The 14,600-nt window shown below is 40.3% G+C and overlaps 4 protein-coding genes across 12 annotated transcripts in view; 1 reads left to right on the top strand and 3 right to left on the bottom strand.

Annotated features, from left to right (window-relative positions):
* Positions 1 to 669: 669 nt before the first annotated feature.
* On the bottom strand, positions 670 to 1,200 carry LOC147045959 (uncharacterized). Its single transcript, XM_085931029.1, has 2 exons — positions 996 to 1,200; positions 670 to 905 (listed from the first exon to the last, which is right to left on the bottom strand). The coding sequence occupies exons 1-2, from the start codon at positions 1,198 to 1,200 to the stop codon at positions 670 to 672; spliced, it is 441 nt and encodes a 146-aa protein (XP_085787155.1).
* Positions 1,201 to 2,049: 849 nt separating this feature from the next.
* Positions 2,050 to 9,548, bottom strand: LOC147045957 (uncharacterized). 8 transcript variants are annotated; one of them, XM_085930490.1, is made up of 7 exons: positions 9,416 to 9,538; positions 6,159 to 6,265; positions 4,454 to 4,568; positions 4,256 to 4,365; positions 4,100 to 4,151; positions 3,400 to 3,478; positions 2,050 to 2,196 (listed from the first exon to the last, which is right to left on the bottom strand). In XM_085930490.1, the coding sequence occupies exons 3-7, from the start codon at positions 4,488 to 4,490 to the stop codon at positions 2,157 to 2,159; spliced, it is 318 nt and encodes a 105-aa protein (XP_085786616.1). In that variant the 5' UTR covers positions 4,491 to 4,568; positions 6,159 to 6,265; positions 9,416 to 9,538; the 3' UTR covers positions 2,050 to 2,156. The 8 variants fall into 8 exon arrangements, 7 of the variants coding, with proteins under 7 accessions (XP_085786616.1, XP_085786617.1, XP_085786621.1 ...); XM_085930491.1 differs by having other exon boundaries at positions 4,454 to 4,532; XM_085930495.1 differs by lacking the exon at positions 4,454 to 4,568.
* On the top strand, positions 5,144 to 9,119 carry LOC147045958 (transmembrane 6 superfamily member 2-like). 2 transcript variants are annotated; one of them, XM_085930489.1, is made up of 10 exons: positions 5,144 to 5,331; positions 6,550 to 6,656; positions 6,747 to 6,844; positions 6,914 to 7,017; positions 7,104 to 7,186; positions 7,436 to 7,560; positions 7,630 to 7,731; positions 7,823 to 7,915; positions 7,979 to 8,098; positions 8,196 to 9,117. In XM_085930489.1, exons 1-10 carry the CDS (start codon positions 5,240 to 5,242, stop codon positions 8,403 to 8,405), a joined length of 1,134 nt encoding a protein of 377 aa, XP_085786615.1. In that variant the 5' UTR covers positions 5,144 to 5,239; the 3' UTR covers positions 8,406 to 9,117. The 2 variants fall into 2 exon arrangements, with proteins under 2 accessions (XP_085786615.1, XP_085786614.1); XM_085930488.1 differs by having other exon boundaries at positions 6,747 to 7,017; positions 8,196 to 9,119.
* A 145-nt stretch (positions 9,549 to 9,693) lies between the features above and the next one.
* The window catches only part of LOC147045956 (neurocan core protein-like), a 40,901-nt gene continuing 35,994 nt past the window's right edge, over positions 9,694 to 14,600 (bottom strand). Inside the window, exons 16-22 of the mRNA XM_085930487.1 lie at positions 13,391 to 13,504; positions 12,813 to 12,864; positions 12,412 to 12,518; positions 12,199 to 12,281; positions 11,908 to 12,052; positions 11,111 to 11,293; positions 9,694 to 10,731 (exon numbers count right to left, since the gene is read on the bottom strand). Of these exons, the coding sequence (XP_085786613.1) occupies positions 10,616 to 10,731; positions 11,111 to 11,293; positions 11,908 to 12,052; positions 12,199 to 12,281; positions 12,412 to 12,518; positions 12,813 to 12,864; positions 13,391 to 13,504 (800 nt within the window). The 3' untranslated portion in view covers positions 9,694 to 10,615. The remainder of the gene's footprint in view (positions 10,732 to 11,110; positions 11,294 to 11,907; positions 12,053 to 12,198; positions 12,282 to 12,411; positions 12,519 to 12,812; positions 12,865 to 13,390; positions 13,505 to 14,600) is intronic.

Below are 14,600 nucleotides of genomic sequence, written 5' to 3'. Positions count from 1 at the left end.
CAGTTTAAGCTAGGGACAAAATGAGTAACTTGTGCTCCAGCCGCATGCCTGCTCTTTAAATAAACAGTCCAGCTCAGATTCTGGCAAGCAGAAGTTCATGGCTGGCTTACAGTATGTTTTTTTTTTTTTTTAAGCGCCCCTTTCAGCAGAATTAAAACAGTAGGAGCAACAGTTGATGAGATTAGAGCACCGTTTGAAGTTAGTTAAAGAAATGGGATTAACGAGTACAAAGTAATCTAATCTGTTACCACAATCTCGCCTATAGGGACATTGTGTAAAATGATGAATGAAATCATTGACATTCAAGGAGAGTGAAAGAAGTGGAATAAGAGCCATTCACCACCACAGAAGATTTTCTTGGCTTCTTCTAATTGTACTCCTGGACTAATAAATGAGATTGAATGCAAGATTTTTTTATCAAACAAAGAAGCACATTATTTGGACTGGCACTGAGATGTCTTTAATTCATTTAGTATTGTGGTTTGCAGTTGTGTACAAGACTGTGTCTCAGATAGAATTATAAATTTGGTTCTACCACCGTATAATAAAATAAATGATATATAAATCATTGTGATTGCTTCATATATAGATTCTCCCAATGCAAAAAACCCGGCAGTACCTATAATAAACACTAGATGTCCTCCTATTATTTACTGAGTCCATATTTCTTCAACTCCTCTTCCCAAAGACCACTCGGGGTCCTGTCCTGGTCCCTCGAGGTTCCTTGGAGATGATCCAGATAGGCGGCGACTTCATGAAGTCCTTTTCGGCCATCCTGTTCTCCTCAGCTCGGGCCATCTCCTGCAGTTCTGGCGTGGTCTCTGGACACCAGTCGGCCACAAATTTGTCTTTGGCTTCACAATAATTGACCACCACTTCTTCAGGCTGCTCCCCTAAGAGCCAGTCTGGAAAACATAACATGTAGAGAATTCAGTTCTTCTAAAAAATAAAAAATGGTTGAGAAAAAAGGTTGTGAATAATCCATAATCACAAACCTGCAAAGTCATGTATGAGATCCTTGATGAGGTGGCCGATGATGGCGTAGAGAACTCCCAGCACGATAAATATGGCCATGAGGAGATAGAGCACATAGGTCGGCAGGTGGATAGCATCCCTGGAAGGAGGTATGTAACTCTCAAACAAAACCGTCCCATCTTCCTCTTTATAACGGATCTTTAAGTTGTCCACCGGCACTTCCATGGATCTTGAGAACTTCGGTGAGGACCAAGATTGCGCTGCTGAGTAAACTCGACACTGTCAGTGTTTGCATGTTGAGCCGAGCTCATAGGAAAGAGATTAGAGCAGCTTGAGGTGCTCAAGGTTAGATGGTAATTTTTATTATGACACGGTTGCAGACAAACATGTTACTTGGGTCACCCTTTTTTTTTTTTTTTTCTACAATAAAAACGCAGCCACTCAAACAGAACAATTAAGGTTAGATTTTAAATTGATTAGATAACGCAACTTTAATTTCTTCGTTTTTTCAGGAGTGGAAATATCATGTTTAATAATGCTGATGTTGAGTAATCCTTAGGCTCACAATAGCTGAGCAGTGCAAGGTATTACATGTGTGCAGGAAGGTAAGATGGATTATTGAGAGCAGACGAGACAACTTGTATTGTTAAGTTGTTTACTGGAAAGGAAAAAAAAATAAAGTTTGACAGGACCATGGAAATGACAGCCCAGGGAATCGTATTCAATATAATGTAAATATATTTCTTTTTCTACATCCAATATTCATTTCGATTGAATTCATTTGTTCTTAGGGTGCAAAATAGAACGATTAACCATAAACTCCAGATTAGGTGTTATCACAGAAGCTTTGTCGTCATTATGTGTCAATGAAATAAGAAGACAACAAAAGTATTTACCTAAGCGTCACTACAGAGACTGCGGTCGATTGACAAAACAGATCAGATGACATCATCAAAGGACCTAAAGGGATTTGACGTAAGGGCTCAAGGGGCATTTGATCGTCAATCCATTTGAGGTTCTTTTTTTTTTTTTTTGTCTCAATGAAGTTAGGTGGCTTCTTCTCGGATGGAATTTTGGAGCCTGGCAATGTCCCTTCTTTTTCCATTTTCACGTCGTGTCTTTCCATCTGTTGACCGCATACGCTCGCTCGATCTTTATCTTCCATTGTTGTTTTGTCTAGCTCATAATGATCCTCCACTGGTTTGGGGCCAAGAATCCAGTCTGAGTGGAAAAACAGTGTGATAAATTGGTTAATCGTTACTCGGACGCTAATCGAGATGGATAGAGAATCCATCTGTCGACCACTCAGTAGCGGCTAGTCGCACTGCTGATGTCATCATTGATGCAAAGCTCGCTTATTTTGGTTTCATGACAAGGGGAAGATTGTTTTGGGGTCTAATGATTTCTGTAAACCATCACGGGAGGATAAAACTGGGTCAAAACATCAATCCAGCTTCAGGGCAGTTCTGGGTCCAAACACTAGTTCTGAGACAAAGCACCAAAGAGGTGACAGTAAGTGATGAATGGGTTCTTTCTGCTTCAGGTTACCTACAAGATCGTGCATGAGATCTTTTATTAGGTGTCCCACTATGGCATAGGTAACCACCAGAACCAAGACCACCCCGACGAGGACGAAGACTACATTGCGTGGCAGAGTTAGAGCATCTCTTGCCGGGGGGTTATAGTCCAAGTAAAAAGCCTCCTGCTCTTCATTCTTTGCTGGAGACATCTGAAGAAGCCGCCGGTGTTCAGACACCACTTGTGGGAAATTCCACGGCAAAACTCCCCCGTGAGGCGTTCAGGGACACTGTCTTGGTTCAGCTGTTTTGAACAAGTGGATGATCTCTTTAAAGCAAAAGTCCAAGATTGATGATTTCTTAGGAGCGATAGATAGGATGGGCAGATGGGAACGTGAAGGAATAATAGTCTCAAAATGTAAAGAGGACACCATAATCTTTCATTTTTAATCGGAGTCTAGACTCAAATTTCATTTCCAAAGACTTTCACTGAATATGGTAGAGCGCAGGGAACGTGAGTCAGGGTCAGAGGTAAATATAGGACAGACTTAATAGGATTGGCAGTATCAGCATTCCATCCGCAGAGGGATTACAGATATGAGGTGGATGCTAATACTTCGGACCGTACAACAATGTGATACAAAACATATTAAAAGGAACACTAGCAGTGACCCCGCCCCCCGAGCCCCCCCCCTTAGCTCCGGCAGTGGTTGCCACCCTAATGAGTATAATGCATTAATTGGATGAGTCAAAACTCTTTTGTGGAATCGAAAACCACAATACATCAATTTCATCTGATCAAAATGTCTGTGATATTTAATCAATTGTTTTCTTCCATTTTCTAAATAAATAAATAAATAATGAGAAAGTGCAATGTAAATGTTTATTTATTTATTTTTTTACCCACCTGGGAATGAAGATTTGTTGCCTTCTCAGATCTTTTCCTTCAATAAAGGATCTTCTGAAGTAACGGGTGTCAGGTGCATCTGAAAAGGAACAAAGTTAAAGTGACCGCCATCATCAAGTGATGCCACTGCCACATTTAGCACAAACCAACCATCAATGTAAACAAAAACTCTGACGGGGTAATCCAGAAGTCCTTCATATTCCTCCTCTAAGGCTTGATTTTATTTTCTTCCCGCGGCAAGTTAATTTGGACAAAGCGAGTGATGATAAAGTGCCATTCCAGGATGATGACGGCAACGTTTGCAAAGAGAATGAACAAGGCGAACGGGTGCAGACCGCAGAAGAAGTCGCTCATGTTGAGTGAGATGTCAAAGCGTTGGCGTCTGGAAATTTCTGTTAGGAGGGTTGGGCGGAACTGTCAAGGTGCTCTCCTTTGTAATCCTTAATTCGGATTTTCTTCGCATGTCATCAACACAGATCGCCTTTTACCCGAGTCAGCGGATTGGAAGCTTGGTTACGTTCACTATATAAGACTTGGACTAAATACACTCAATTGAATACTTTTTCTTAAATCAATACCATTGATCTGTCCCTAAATGTTGACTTTTAACATATTTTTTAAACATTCACTTGTAATACATATTATTTCTTATATTAATCTTAATCTGGAATATCCAAATGTTCCCTTCAATGATACGTACCTTTTTTTATTGACTCCTCCCTCGCTCCCTTATAGTGAATCTGGAACATTCTCTAGAAAATAAAAATCTAAAAAATGACTCCTGTTTTTTTCTACAAGTTGACTACAGTCCTAGACTTGTTGGGCTCATGTTGGCGCCTCAGGCAGGGGTGACCACCTTCTTGGGCTTGTCCTCCGGCTCTGCCATCCACTTGAAGTAGAAGTCACCCAGGAGGAAGATCCAGTAGATGACAGTGAGCGAGGTGTTGACGGTCATAATGCCGATGACTAGAGGATGCAGCATGATGGAAGAAACGAAAAAATGAGCGCACTTCAGAAATGTGTCTGTGCGTGTTGTGAGGGGACAATGCTTAACTGTCTTGTCTTTCTACTCTGCCACTCCCACTGGCCATTAAGTTCCTTTGTGGCAATATGAGAGTAATCCTCTTCAGCCGCTTTGTTGCAGAAGATAAGTTGCATTAGATGACGGCCTGCTTTGGAAATGTTTATTCAGAAGATGTTGCATAATGCACTTGCTTCCTTATGTGAAAAAAAAACTTGAGAACTTGCTTATCCATGTATATAATCCAGACTCTAATCAAGAATGGCCTACAGGGAAATTGTTGATCTCATAGAAAACACAACAGATGGCTTGAGAAAAATGGTTGGATTCCATTCGATTGTCATCACTGTATGTTTTTACACAACATAAAATTATAATTTATCCATAAACAGCACTAATACACGGCTTTAAGAACCACTAAATGATTAGTTGTCATGAACACCCTTGTACGCTAGATGGCAGTGTTGTCTAAATTATACAATTGGAACGGTGGACGTTTGACGAAATAACTGCAAGTTACTTCAAGTGAAAGATCAAATCTATACCAATAAAATAACCAACACTTTGAAGTGAAAATGGGATTATTTTGGTGTCAACATGTGCCATCCAACGCTCTTGAAAACACTTGTAATTAAATCTGAGCCTCTATCACTGCCTAAACTGGACTTTGAGACCTGCAGGGAAGGTGGAGACCTCCTGATGTTGATCACTGATCAAAAGCAGACAACATCGGGCAGAAGCATGGCTCCACTCATGCGACATTAGGTTAGCAGCTGGAGGATATTTTTTGTCTGGACCCAAAGAGCTGAACGTTGGACCATGAGGCTTCCCGAGGAAGTGTGCGTGTTGGGCCTCTCCCTGCTGGCTCCTGCAATTTTGTACACAATGAACAATATCCCTGCACTCCACGAGTAAGTGTGTTCACACTGAAATGGTTTCACTCTACATTTGGCTTGTCTTTTTCTTGATGAGCTTGCACAGTAGTTCGATGTCACCTCCTTCAGAAGCACTGAGCTGTATTTTATGAGCTAAATTCCAATATTTGACCCATGAAATTGCATTTATTTAATCCCAGTAGCCTATTCTCTTGACTGGACTGTTTTTAGTATATGTATGTGAATGTTCGATCTTTTTGTCCAATCAGAATTTAGCCTCCATGTGTTGCCATGCCAAATTAATCTGCCCGGAGCCTTTAGATTACAGGGTTGTCAAACAAATTTTTGTCGCAGGCCCCATCGTAGTCATAGTTTTTCTCGGAGGGCCATTATGACCATTATTTTTTTTTTTACAAGTGAAGACAATTTGTAATTTTAGTATTGACACATGAAGCTGATGAACAATTTGTCTTCACGGGCCATAGAAAATGATTTCACGGGCCGTATTTGGCCCCTGGGTCTTGAGTTTGACACCTATCACTAATGCTGACCAAGGCAACTAAAGATGTAATTTAATAACGCAATGGTACTTCGTCTTTAACCAAGAATATTTCAAACTTATCCTCACAAGGATCAATGATATCAATAATTTTCCTTACTTTCATTTGGTGCTCGCAACAAAACCTATTCGGGATGAATTAACAAAACACACTGCATTTAAAAATAATGACGGCAAAAGTAAGAAATTGCTGCGATGACTGACAGCCTGGAGGAAAAACAGAAATTGTCGGCTACTCTGCTAGTCTTTTTGCTCTGCATGGGAGAGAAGAGCAAATGTTCAAGGTGTGCGGAATGTTTCTTGCCTTTCTTTGTATTCTGCAAGTGTAGCCTCAAGGTTCTCTCTGCAGGCCAGCCCTGCCCTCATCACTGGAACTGGCCAACCACACTGTGCACAGCTTAACTCGTCTTCCTGTAAAAGTTAACCAGCAGGTGATGAGGGAGTCCAGCCTGATTTTACTTTGTGAGGAAATAAAGTTGGCAACTTCTTCACCCGAGATGACTGAGATGTTCTCAAACAACTTTTTCATCTGTCTGTTTGTTTAAATGTGGATTTTGTGATTATATCTTTAAAAAAAAAATCAAAGACAACAGCTTGAGGGCAAATTTCCATCATCTTCTGGAATGAAGTTGAATAATAATGCGTTAAGTCTCCTTTTATGTAGTTTTAAGACTCATTCGTCATTTCTTCTGCAGGCCTCTGCTCATCCTGGGAATTGGAATGGCCGTTCTGGGATGTGTTCTTCTCCTCCTCTTCCTCTTAACTGGACAACGTAAAACGACAGTGGATCCTTTATTTTATGGTAGCGAGCAGCCGTGACATTTACTGTTAAATTAAAGCCGGGTTTTTTTTGTTTTTTTTTTAAAGATGTGTGGCTTTCTTGTGTGTCCAGTGTTTGCAGAGTTTTCCTTTACTTGTCTGGTGGGGCTGACTCATGCATTGGAGCAGGATGGCTTCATATCAGGCTTTATGGGCTTCTACCTCAAGATGGTAACATTTGATAGACTGCGATCAAAGATGATTTATCATCCATGTCAAAATTTGTTGCTGTCTGTCCAGGGTGAACCTCACTTGAGTACCGCCTATGCTGTGATGATGTCATACTGGGAAGGAGTCGTTCATTTTAGTCTCTTCCTAATCATCATCCATCGCATGTTCAGAGGGTGAACTGAGGCTTTATCACAAATGTGATTTTTTTGGGGGGGTCTGTATTTTATTAGATGTTTTGATGTTGTTTTGGTTCCTGCAGGAAATCTTACCGCAGTCTGGCACTGCTTTGGGTGGGTTCCTCCATCATGCATCAACTTGTTCACATTCCAGGAGTGGTTGTCGGTGAGTTTATTAATAATTGGAAACATAAATGATAAACTTTTGGGCCCCCCAAAAAAGTTTAATCTTTTGGGAAATTTTCAACAAGATTAGCATTGCGAGCATTAGCTATTCTGGTTAGTGGTGGACTAGTTGGAAGGAAAAATAAAACTATCTTGTATTTTTAATTGTATTGTAAATTATATTTCATTCTATTGTACCATTTGTGCTCAATTAGGTTCTTTTCATCATGTATCGTCTTTTTCTTTATAGGTAAATATGGATCTAACATCCATCCAGCTTTTTGGCGCAATGTTCCCTTCTTCATAGCACCTTTCTGGGCAGCTTTCGTCCTTTTCCCCAGGCCCAGAGTGATGCCTATCGTCACGGCAGACAAGGTCAATTAAAAAAAATAAAAATAAAGCAGACTAAATGATGACATTTCTGAAAGTCTTTGTGTTGACCAGATCATGGCCGAGCAAAAGAAAGGTCTTTTTTCTCGTCCTCTTGACCTGCTGCTTGTAGTGTTGCTACTTGGAGGTCTGGCCATCTCTGTTTTTAGAGGCTTTGTGAGTAGAGTGAGAAAAAAAAAATACAAATAATATCTGAAAAATAAAAAATAAAAAAACTAAAGCTTTCCTCTTGCTTTTTTTTCCCCAGGTGGTTCTGGATTGTCCTCTCAATTTCTGCTTCAAATACATTTATCAATTTGAGCCGTACCTGAAGGATCCTGTGGGCTTCCCCAGAGTCATGGTGAGTCTGGCAACCTGTTAGCTAGTTATAGTAGCAAGCACCTCTCATCTATTTTTCCTGTAGATGCTGGTCTATTTGTTCTATGCTGTGCCCCTGATGACAATCCTCATCTATGGTCTGATAAGACCAGGCTGCGGCTGGATGCTGGACTGGACTCTCTTTTTTGCTGGTGCCACCGCCCAGGTAAAGCGTGATGTTTTTTTTTTTGGAAATTGCCCTTTTTTTTTTTAAATTTATTTCTAGAGGTAAAGCCTACGCTCTATCTGCTCCTCCTCTCCAGGCCCAGTGGTGCCACATTGGAGCATCTGTACATTCCCGCACCCCCTTCACATATCGAGTCCCAGCAGACAAATTATGGACCGTTATCACCTTCAATGTAGTGCTTGCTGTCGTGCCCGCTCTGCTAGCTCTGCGCTGTCACAAAAGTCCTGCTTATTTCATGAAACCAGTTCCCAAAGGACAAAGCAATAGCAACAAGAAGAAAAAATAGACGGCCCAGGAGTCAAGGGTGCTCCAGTTACACACATGGAAAACCTTCTCGCAACATTAGAAAAATTCAAAGCCCGAACTTGGAGGAAAGCGGCAATCATGCTGCAGTGAGTGGCCCGGTTCAGCACTCCCCATATGGACTGTTGGACTCTGATAAGAAGGTCCTTAATGGAAGTGAGGACTGTGACCGGCTAACACAGCTTTCAGGTGACTCATGCATAACATCCACTTCCTGTCTATCTATATCTCCACCAGCATTTGACTGAATTAAACAACAGCTTTTTATTCAGTAATCTCAGGTACCAAAAAAAAAAAATCTGATTCACAACACAAACCAAAATGATGTCAAACAAATGTAAATGTTAAAAACAAGACCGTGCCACAAAACCGAGAAGTAACTTACAATTGCAAATGTTAACCTTGAACAATAAAGTTGACTGTCATTTTCAAATATGCTCATTATGTTTTGGGGAATATTTAGTAGTGCAATAGTGACACACTGACACTGGAGTTGATCTTTCACCCAATGATGATGTCACACTGCTCTATGCTACTGGCCTGTATAACTGATAAGATGTGAACCCTGTATGGAAGTGCACTGTCACACTAGTCTATCACGTGCAGTGTCGACCCAATTACTTATAATTAGTTACTAGTTACCAGTCCAAAAAGTAATTGAATTAGTCATAGGATTACTCCACGAGGGAAAGTAATATTTGCATGACTTCAAAACGGTGCATAAAGTGGAAACGCATAGATCAGTACTTTATTTAACTTTATAATTTTATTTTTTTGGAACAATGTAAAATAAGCATATAATAAATAGTCACACAACTTGAAGACAATTGTTCAAATCGGCTGGACACAGCACACTTTCCCCTTTTTTTTTTTCTTACGGCAAAACTCTGAGAAAAAAAAAATGCATAGTGGCCGACAATCCGCGATATGGTCATATAAACAATGTTGCGTCCTAAATCTGAAAAACGAACGAAGAAAAAAGTAAAAACATACCAGGTATGCCAATTCCTCTCTCAAAATCCTCCAAGCCTGCACCCGTTTTGTTTTGCGACGATGATCATTTCCTTCATTTTGGTGTCTTTCCCCCAAACAAACGCCCCCGCCATTGCATTTCCCCGTAAATCACAACGCAGACCACGTGATATAATTGCCATCTTAATTGAGTAGTTAAAAAAAAAATATTTTAAATAATTTCAGCATGAATGACAAACCCTAGTAAAATCAAAATTGATTGATCAAGTGGAGAATCACAACAGAGAGACAATCACAAATGCTTTACCATTTTCTCTTTATTAAGAATGAAACAACAACAGGACAAAAAACATCATAAGAACACCCCAAAAAGGTAGATGACAATTCAAATATCAAAGACCAAGAAGAAAAAAAATGAAAATAGATCTCCACATTCTAGCCATCAAGTAAAATGTTGCCATGCAATGATTGAAGGGAGTTTTACGCATTTTAGGTACGAGTGAGTAGACTCAAATAATCCCATTTGCGTTATCAATCAACTTGTCAATGCCACTCACTGAGTCACAAAGAGTGCTTGAGGCGCATTATCTGATTGGACAAGGTCCAGCTATTGATTAAACATCAGCCAGTAAACACCACAATATGTACAATACTCAGATTAGAGACAATCAACAAATTCATGTTATTACTGGCTGATTGTATGACATAATACTGGATTAGAAAACAATGTTACACCCAAAAAGTACAAAATAACAGAAGAGCATTTCCACTAAGTAATAAATAAAACATGACACAAAAACGGAGCAGATATTAGAAAAAGCATGTTGATAGAAGAAAGCAGAATCTGCTATGCGTGTGCTTGTGGACCGAGTAACAACTGCGGCATGTACACGAAAAAACAAAAAAATTGAGGATCACCTTGCATCAATGACACATCTATGATCAGATTACACAAAAACAAGAATATTCCTCTTTTACATGGCGGGTGGGGGGTCACTGTACGGTAAGGTTAGAGAGCATGAGAGCTAGTTAGTGTTCGCCTTGGACCTTAGTTAAAGGAGGTGGGGGTCAAGAATTGAAAGAAAACAGCTAAAATCGGTGCAGTTAATGAGATTAACTCTGTTGTGATAGGAATCAAACCTCAAGGTCAGGAGGGAGAAAGCGGAAATGACTGTTTTGCCACGGTAGCACCTGGGCTTTTCAGGCGCCGTGTTATTTGGTTCACTCGTAGCTGCGCGCGTCTTCTCTGGCCCTGCGGCCATCGCCGTGCCTCCTGTGGCCGCGACGCTCGCGGCGCTCTTTGCGATGATGGCGTCGGTATCGGTGGGAGCGGCGGGCTGAAAGGAAAAATGATACAGATTCGGAAATGTATCCTGAGTAGATGCTTCAAATGATCTGTTTTAAAAACAGTCTCTGGCCTGTGCCTCTAAATTAATGTTAAAAAAAAGGATGTAACCTGAGAAAAGAACCTTATTCACAATGAAGTGCCAAATTAGAAAGAAAAAAAAATAAATTACAACGATAATGGTGCCTTTGTCTGATTGCTAATAAAGGCTATTATTAACATTGTGCCAGCTTTAGATATATATATTTTTTTTTTCTTAAAGTGGCACACACAAGCTAAAAATATCTTTATAGCTTTAAAAAGCTTGTCATGTCTTTACTATTGTCGTTTTTCAAAAGACTGGCCGCTGAAAGGATATTTAGCAAACTTACATTTGGTGCAGATGATCCTGGGTCGATCCCAGCTACCGTCAGCCCGGCAGCGTGCCGTGGGAATGTGGCGCTGGTAGAAGCCCTCCGAGCACTGGTAGCGTACCACCGCGTGGATGTCATAGTGTGACCTCCGTCGACCTACCAGGTGGGCGTTTTCCACAGCCGGCGGGGTCCCGCACAATACTGGCAACACAATCAGTCTCGCTTATGTCCCGTACTTGGAATTGCTTTTTTTTTTTTTTCTGCTATTTTTGTGGTTTAAAACACGCTAGAAATTTTTAGGATGCCGTTGAATCGGATCGATAGCATCGGGTTGGGTTGGGCCTTGAGTTGATGCAGGATCTGCGAGCGGTGACATTTCATAACTCAAGTCGAGCCAACTTCTGAGTGTACATCCAAAGTGTGAGAATATTTTCTGAGGGAGCACCGTGACTAAAATGTAGCCAGCTGGTTAGTTGTAACATACACATGTAACCACATTTGGTTTTACTCATTAAAATCCTGGATGCTATTGTGATTAGCATTGTGATTAGCGTGCAATGTTACAGCACATTTTTCAAACTGATTGTGCCCTTTAATATTTCAATCATGATTGATTTTCTTCATGAAGTTGTTTGCAATTATAATGACTTTTCTATCGCAATGATTTTATCTCACCTCAGCCACTTCTGGGACCTGACAAGTCAGACTGTAATTCTTTTCCCAGCAATTCCGCATTTATTTTTTTTAGCTGTAACTTTTTAGTGTTTTAGCTCTCTTTGATATAATTTTTGATTAGAGGGTGACCTCCAAAATACCTGTTCCCTTTTTGCAGATGTAGGGCAGATTGTAGTTACAGGGTACGTCATTCCATTTGCCATCTTCATGAGCAATGGTCACAACACAGTCCTCGCCTCCAGCAAAAAAGTTATCTGGCTGGCTCTCCCGCCAGTTCTCATATACCTGCAAAAGAAATCATTCCCTTTTTGTTTATCAGCGGGCTGCACGGCTGGAATCTGGATTCCATTTTAGGTGAGGGATTAGAAAAAGCACAAAGAATTTCATACAACTTTCTGCTATTTGGAACTTTTCACACTGCCGTAACTGACCAGTTCGTTGCTATCAGTCCACTGAAAATCATCTTCCACTGTGCGGTCGTTTAGACCCACCCAGGCGTTATCGTGACCAAGACCTTTAAAGAACAACATATTGTCATTAAATGGGAGAGTACTAATGTATTTTAATTAAATTTAATTATTGAATTTTTATGGCATTAAATATGTTACATTGTTGTGTTCATCTTTTGTCTCAGCACAACTTACCATTGATAAACTCTTGTTCATTGGCAGAGGTCACGCTGCTCAGGTGGGCGCTGTGCTCTCTGCAGTCTTTCTCTGCGTCTTCCCACGTGTGTCTATGGGTGAAGTACCTGAGATACAAAAAAAACCAAAAAAAAAAAACACCCACACATTTTGTCCCGCTTCCATCATTTCCTCAAGAGAGCTCCTTTGCCACTGATTAAAAGCTCAACATGAAAAGATGTATGTTAATGGCAGAGTGGCTCACTCGGGAGTTTTTAGCTTGACATAACCAGCGCTAGTTTTTGGTCCCAGTGCAAGTCGAGGTGGAGTTGTTAGACTTCGTACTGGGACAATTGGATGCAATTGGCAATCAGACTGACTTACTACTGTTAACAAAAAAAAGCTGATTTTATTTTTTTTACCTGTAGCAATGGCCATGGAACTTCCTCCACCCATGCTCACAGCCTTCTATGTCTGCAGAGAAATAACAAAGAGGAAGCAATCAGGATTTTTTTTTTTCTCCTGTATTCTTATTGAACAAGCAGGAAGAAAGTAGAAGGTAAAAATGGGAGGAGAGGCATTTGGCAATTTGCTGCGCTACATAAAGGACGCTTTTCACACAGCCTCTTTCTCTCCCTGCATCTTTAATGTCCATAAATAACACAGAGGATACATTGACTGCTGCAAAGGTTACAGATTCATTAATAGTCATTACACACACACACACACACACACACACACACGCATGTAGACGATTTTGTAATAGCGCTTTGCCTATCAACAATTTCTTTATTTTGTTTGTGTCGGGCCTTGAAGGTCATCGTGCATCTCTTCGTGTCCTTGCTTCCCTTTATTTTCCACCTTGGAAATTCTCAAGATTGTGTAAATCAATCAATTTGCCAGTCACGGTTAACTTTTCACATGAAGGAGTATAAAACGGTTTTCTGGGTTGTTTCTCTGAGTAGCTATTGTCTATCCCCCTCAGCGTTTCACCTTTCACCTTTTTCGCACGTGTCTCCTCCGTAGCTGGGCAGGCAAAGGCAGAGGAAAGAATCAATCTTATCGATGCAAGTGCCTCCATTTTCACACGGCTCCGACTGGCAGTCATCGACATCTGCGAGGAGGAAGTAAAGGAGAAAGGAGGGGAAAAAAAAAAACAACAAAAAAATCGCATTAGGGCTCACATGAAAAGGATGAGCGGAGAGAAGAAAATGGATCCATTTGTGCCACATTCAGCCACTAACGCAAAAATAAGTCGGCCATATGTTCTTGCTTGAAGAAGAGGACTCCATTGGTGCTGGAGCGCATCGTATCAAGACTAAACAGGATGTGAGGCGGTTTAATCCTTTTTGCATTTTTTTTTCCCTCCATCCTTCCCATTGTCTCACATAAGGACACACTCAATATAGCATCTGTGTGCTTTTATATTTTAAATGCTCATTCCTCACAAAAACAAATACTGATATTATATATGATATTAATTCATTTTATGACGATGCTTCTAACTCTAAACACACATTTTTCGCAAACGCTAATGTTGTATTGTCTGTCTACATGCGTTGCTCCACCGTCTGTGTTCAAGGAGTACCTTTATCGGCAAACTAATTATATTATCTTTATATCAAATATAGCATTTGACAAAAAAATTAAATACTGTAACACTAAAGCACATTATTGTATTAACAGATCATTATATTAATAGATTATTAATTTGAATGAAAAAATATTTTATGCTAAATTAATCTTCTATTCATACTGTGCATCAATCATCTCTAATCCATCATAATTACCATCCTTCCAATGACCCATTAATAATCTTTTAACCATCCATCCATCCTTTCATTATTGACATTGAATCCATTCAGTCATATATTTATCATCCATCAACACTCACATCATCATTCATGTATCAACCCATCCCTCATCATCTATTAATCCATCCATCCATCCATCATTCATATACAAACCCTAATAAATCCACATTACATATTCATCATCTGTCCATCTTTGACATAAAACGTAATGGCGCTCGTAGGAAATAAGGCTGGTTCACTACTTTAATCTGTCTGTGTTGACTTCCTTGAGGGATGTCAGCTTCATCAGTCAAGTGTGCCTTAAGAGAACCAATTAAACACTCCAATTTGCTCCTTAAAGGCAGAACGGGCCGATTTATGCCCCGTGTCATGAGGCGTGCAGGTATCTAATGTGGG

Source organism: Syngnathus leptorhynchus, chromosome 14, assembly GCF_054491065.1.
Source record: "Syngnathus leptorhynchus isolate UIUO chromosome 14, UIUO_Slep, whole genome shotgun sequence".
Lineage (NCBI taxonomy): Eukaryota > Metazoa > Chordata > Actinopteri > Syngnathiformes > Syngnathidae > Syngnathus > Syngnathus leptorhynchus.
The sequence above is the reverse complement of the archived record's forward strand: the minus strand, read 5'-3'. Positions and strand labels throughout refer to the sequence as shown.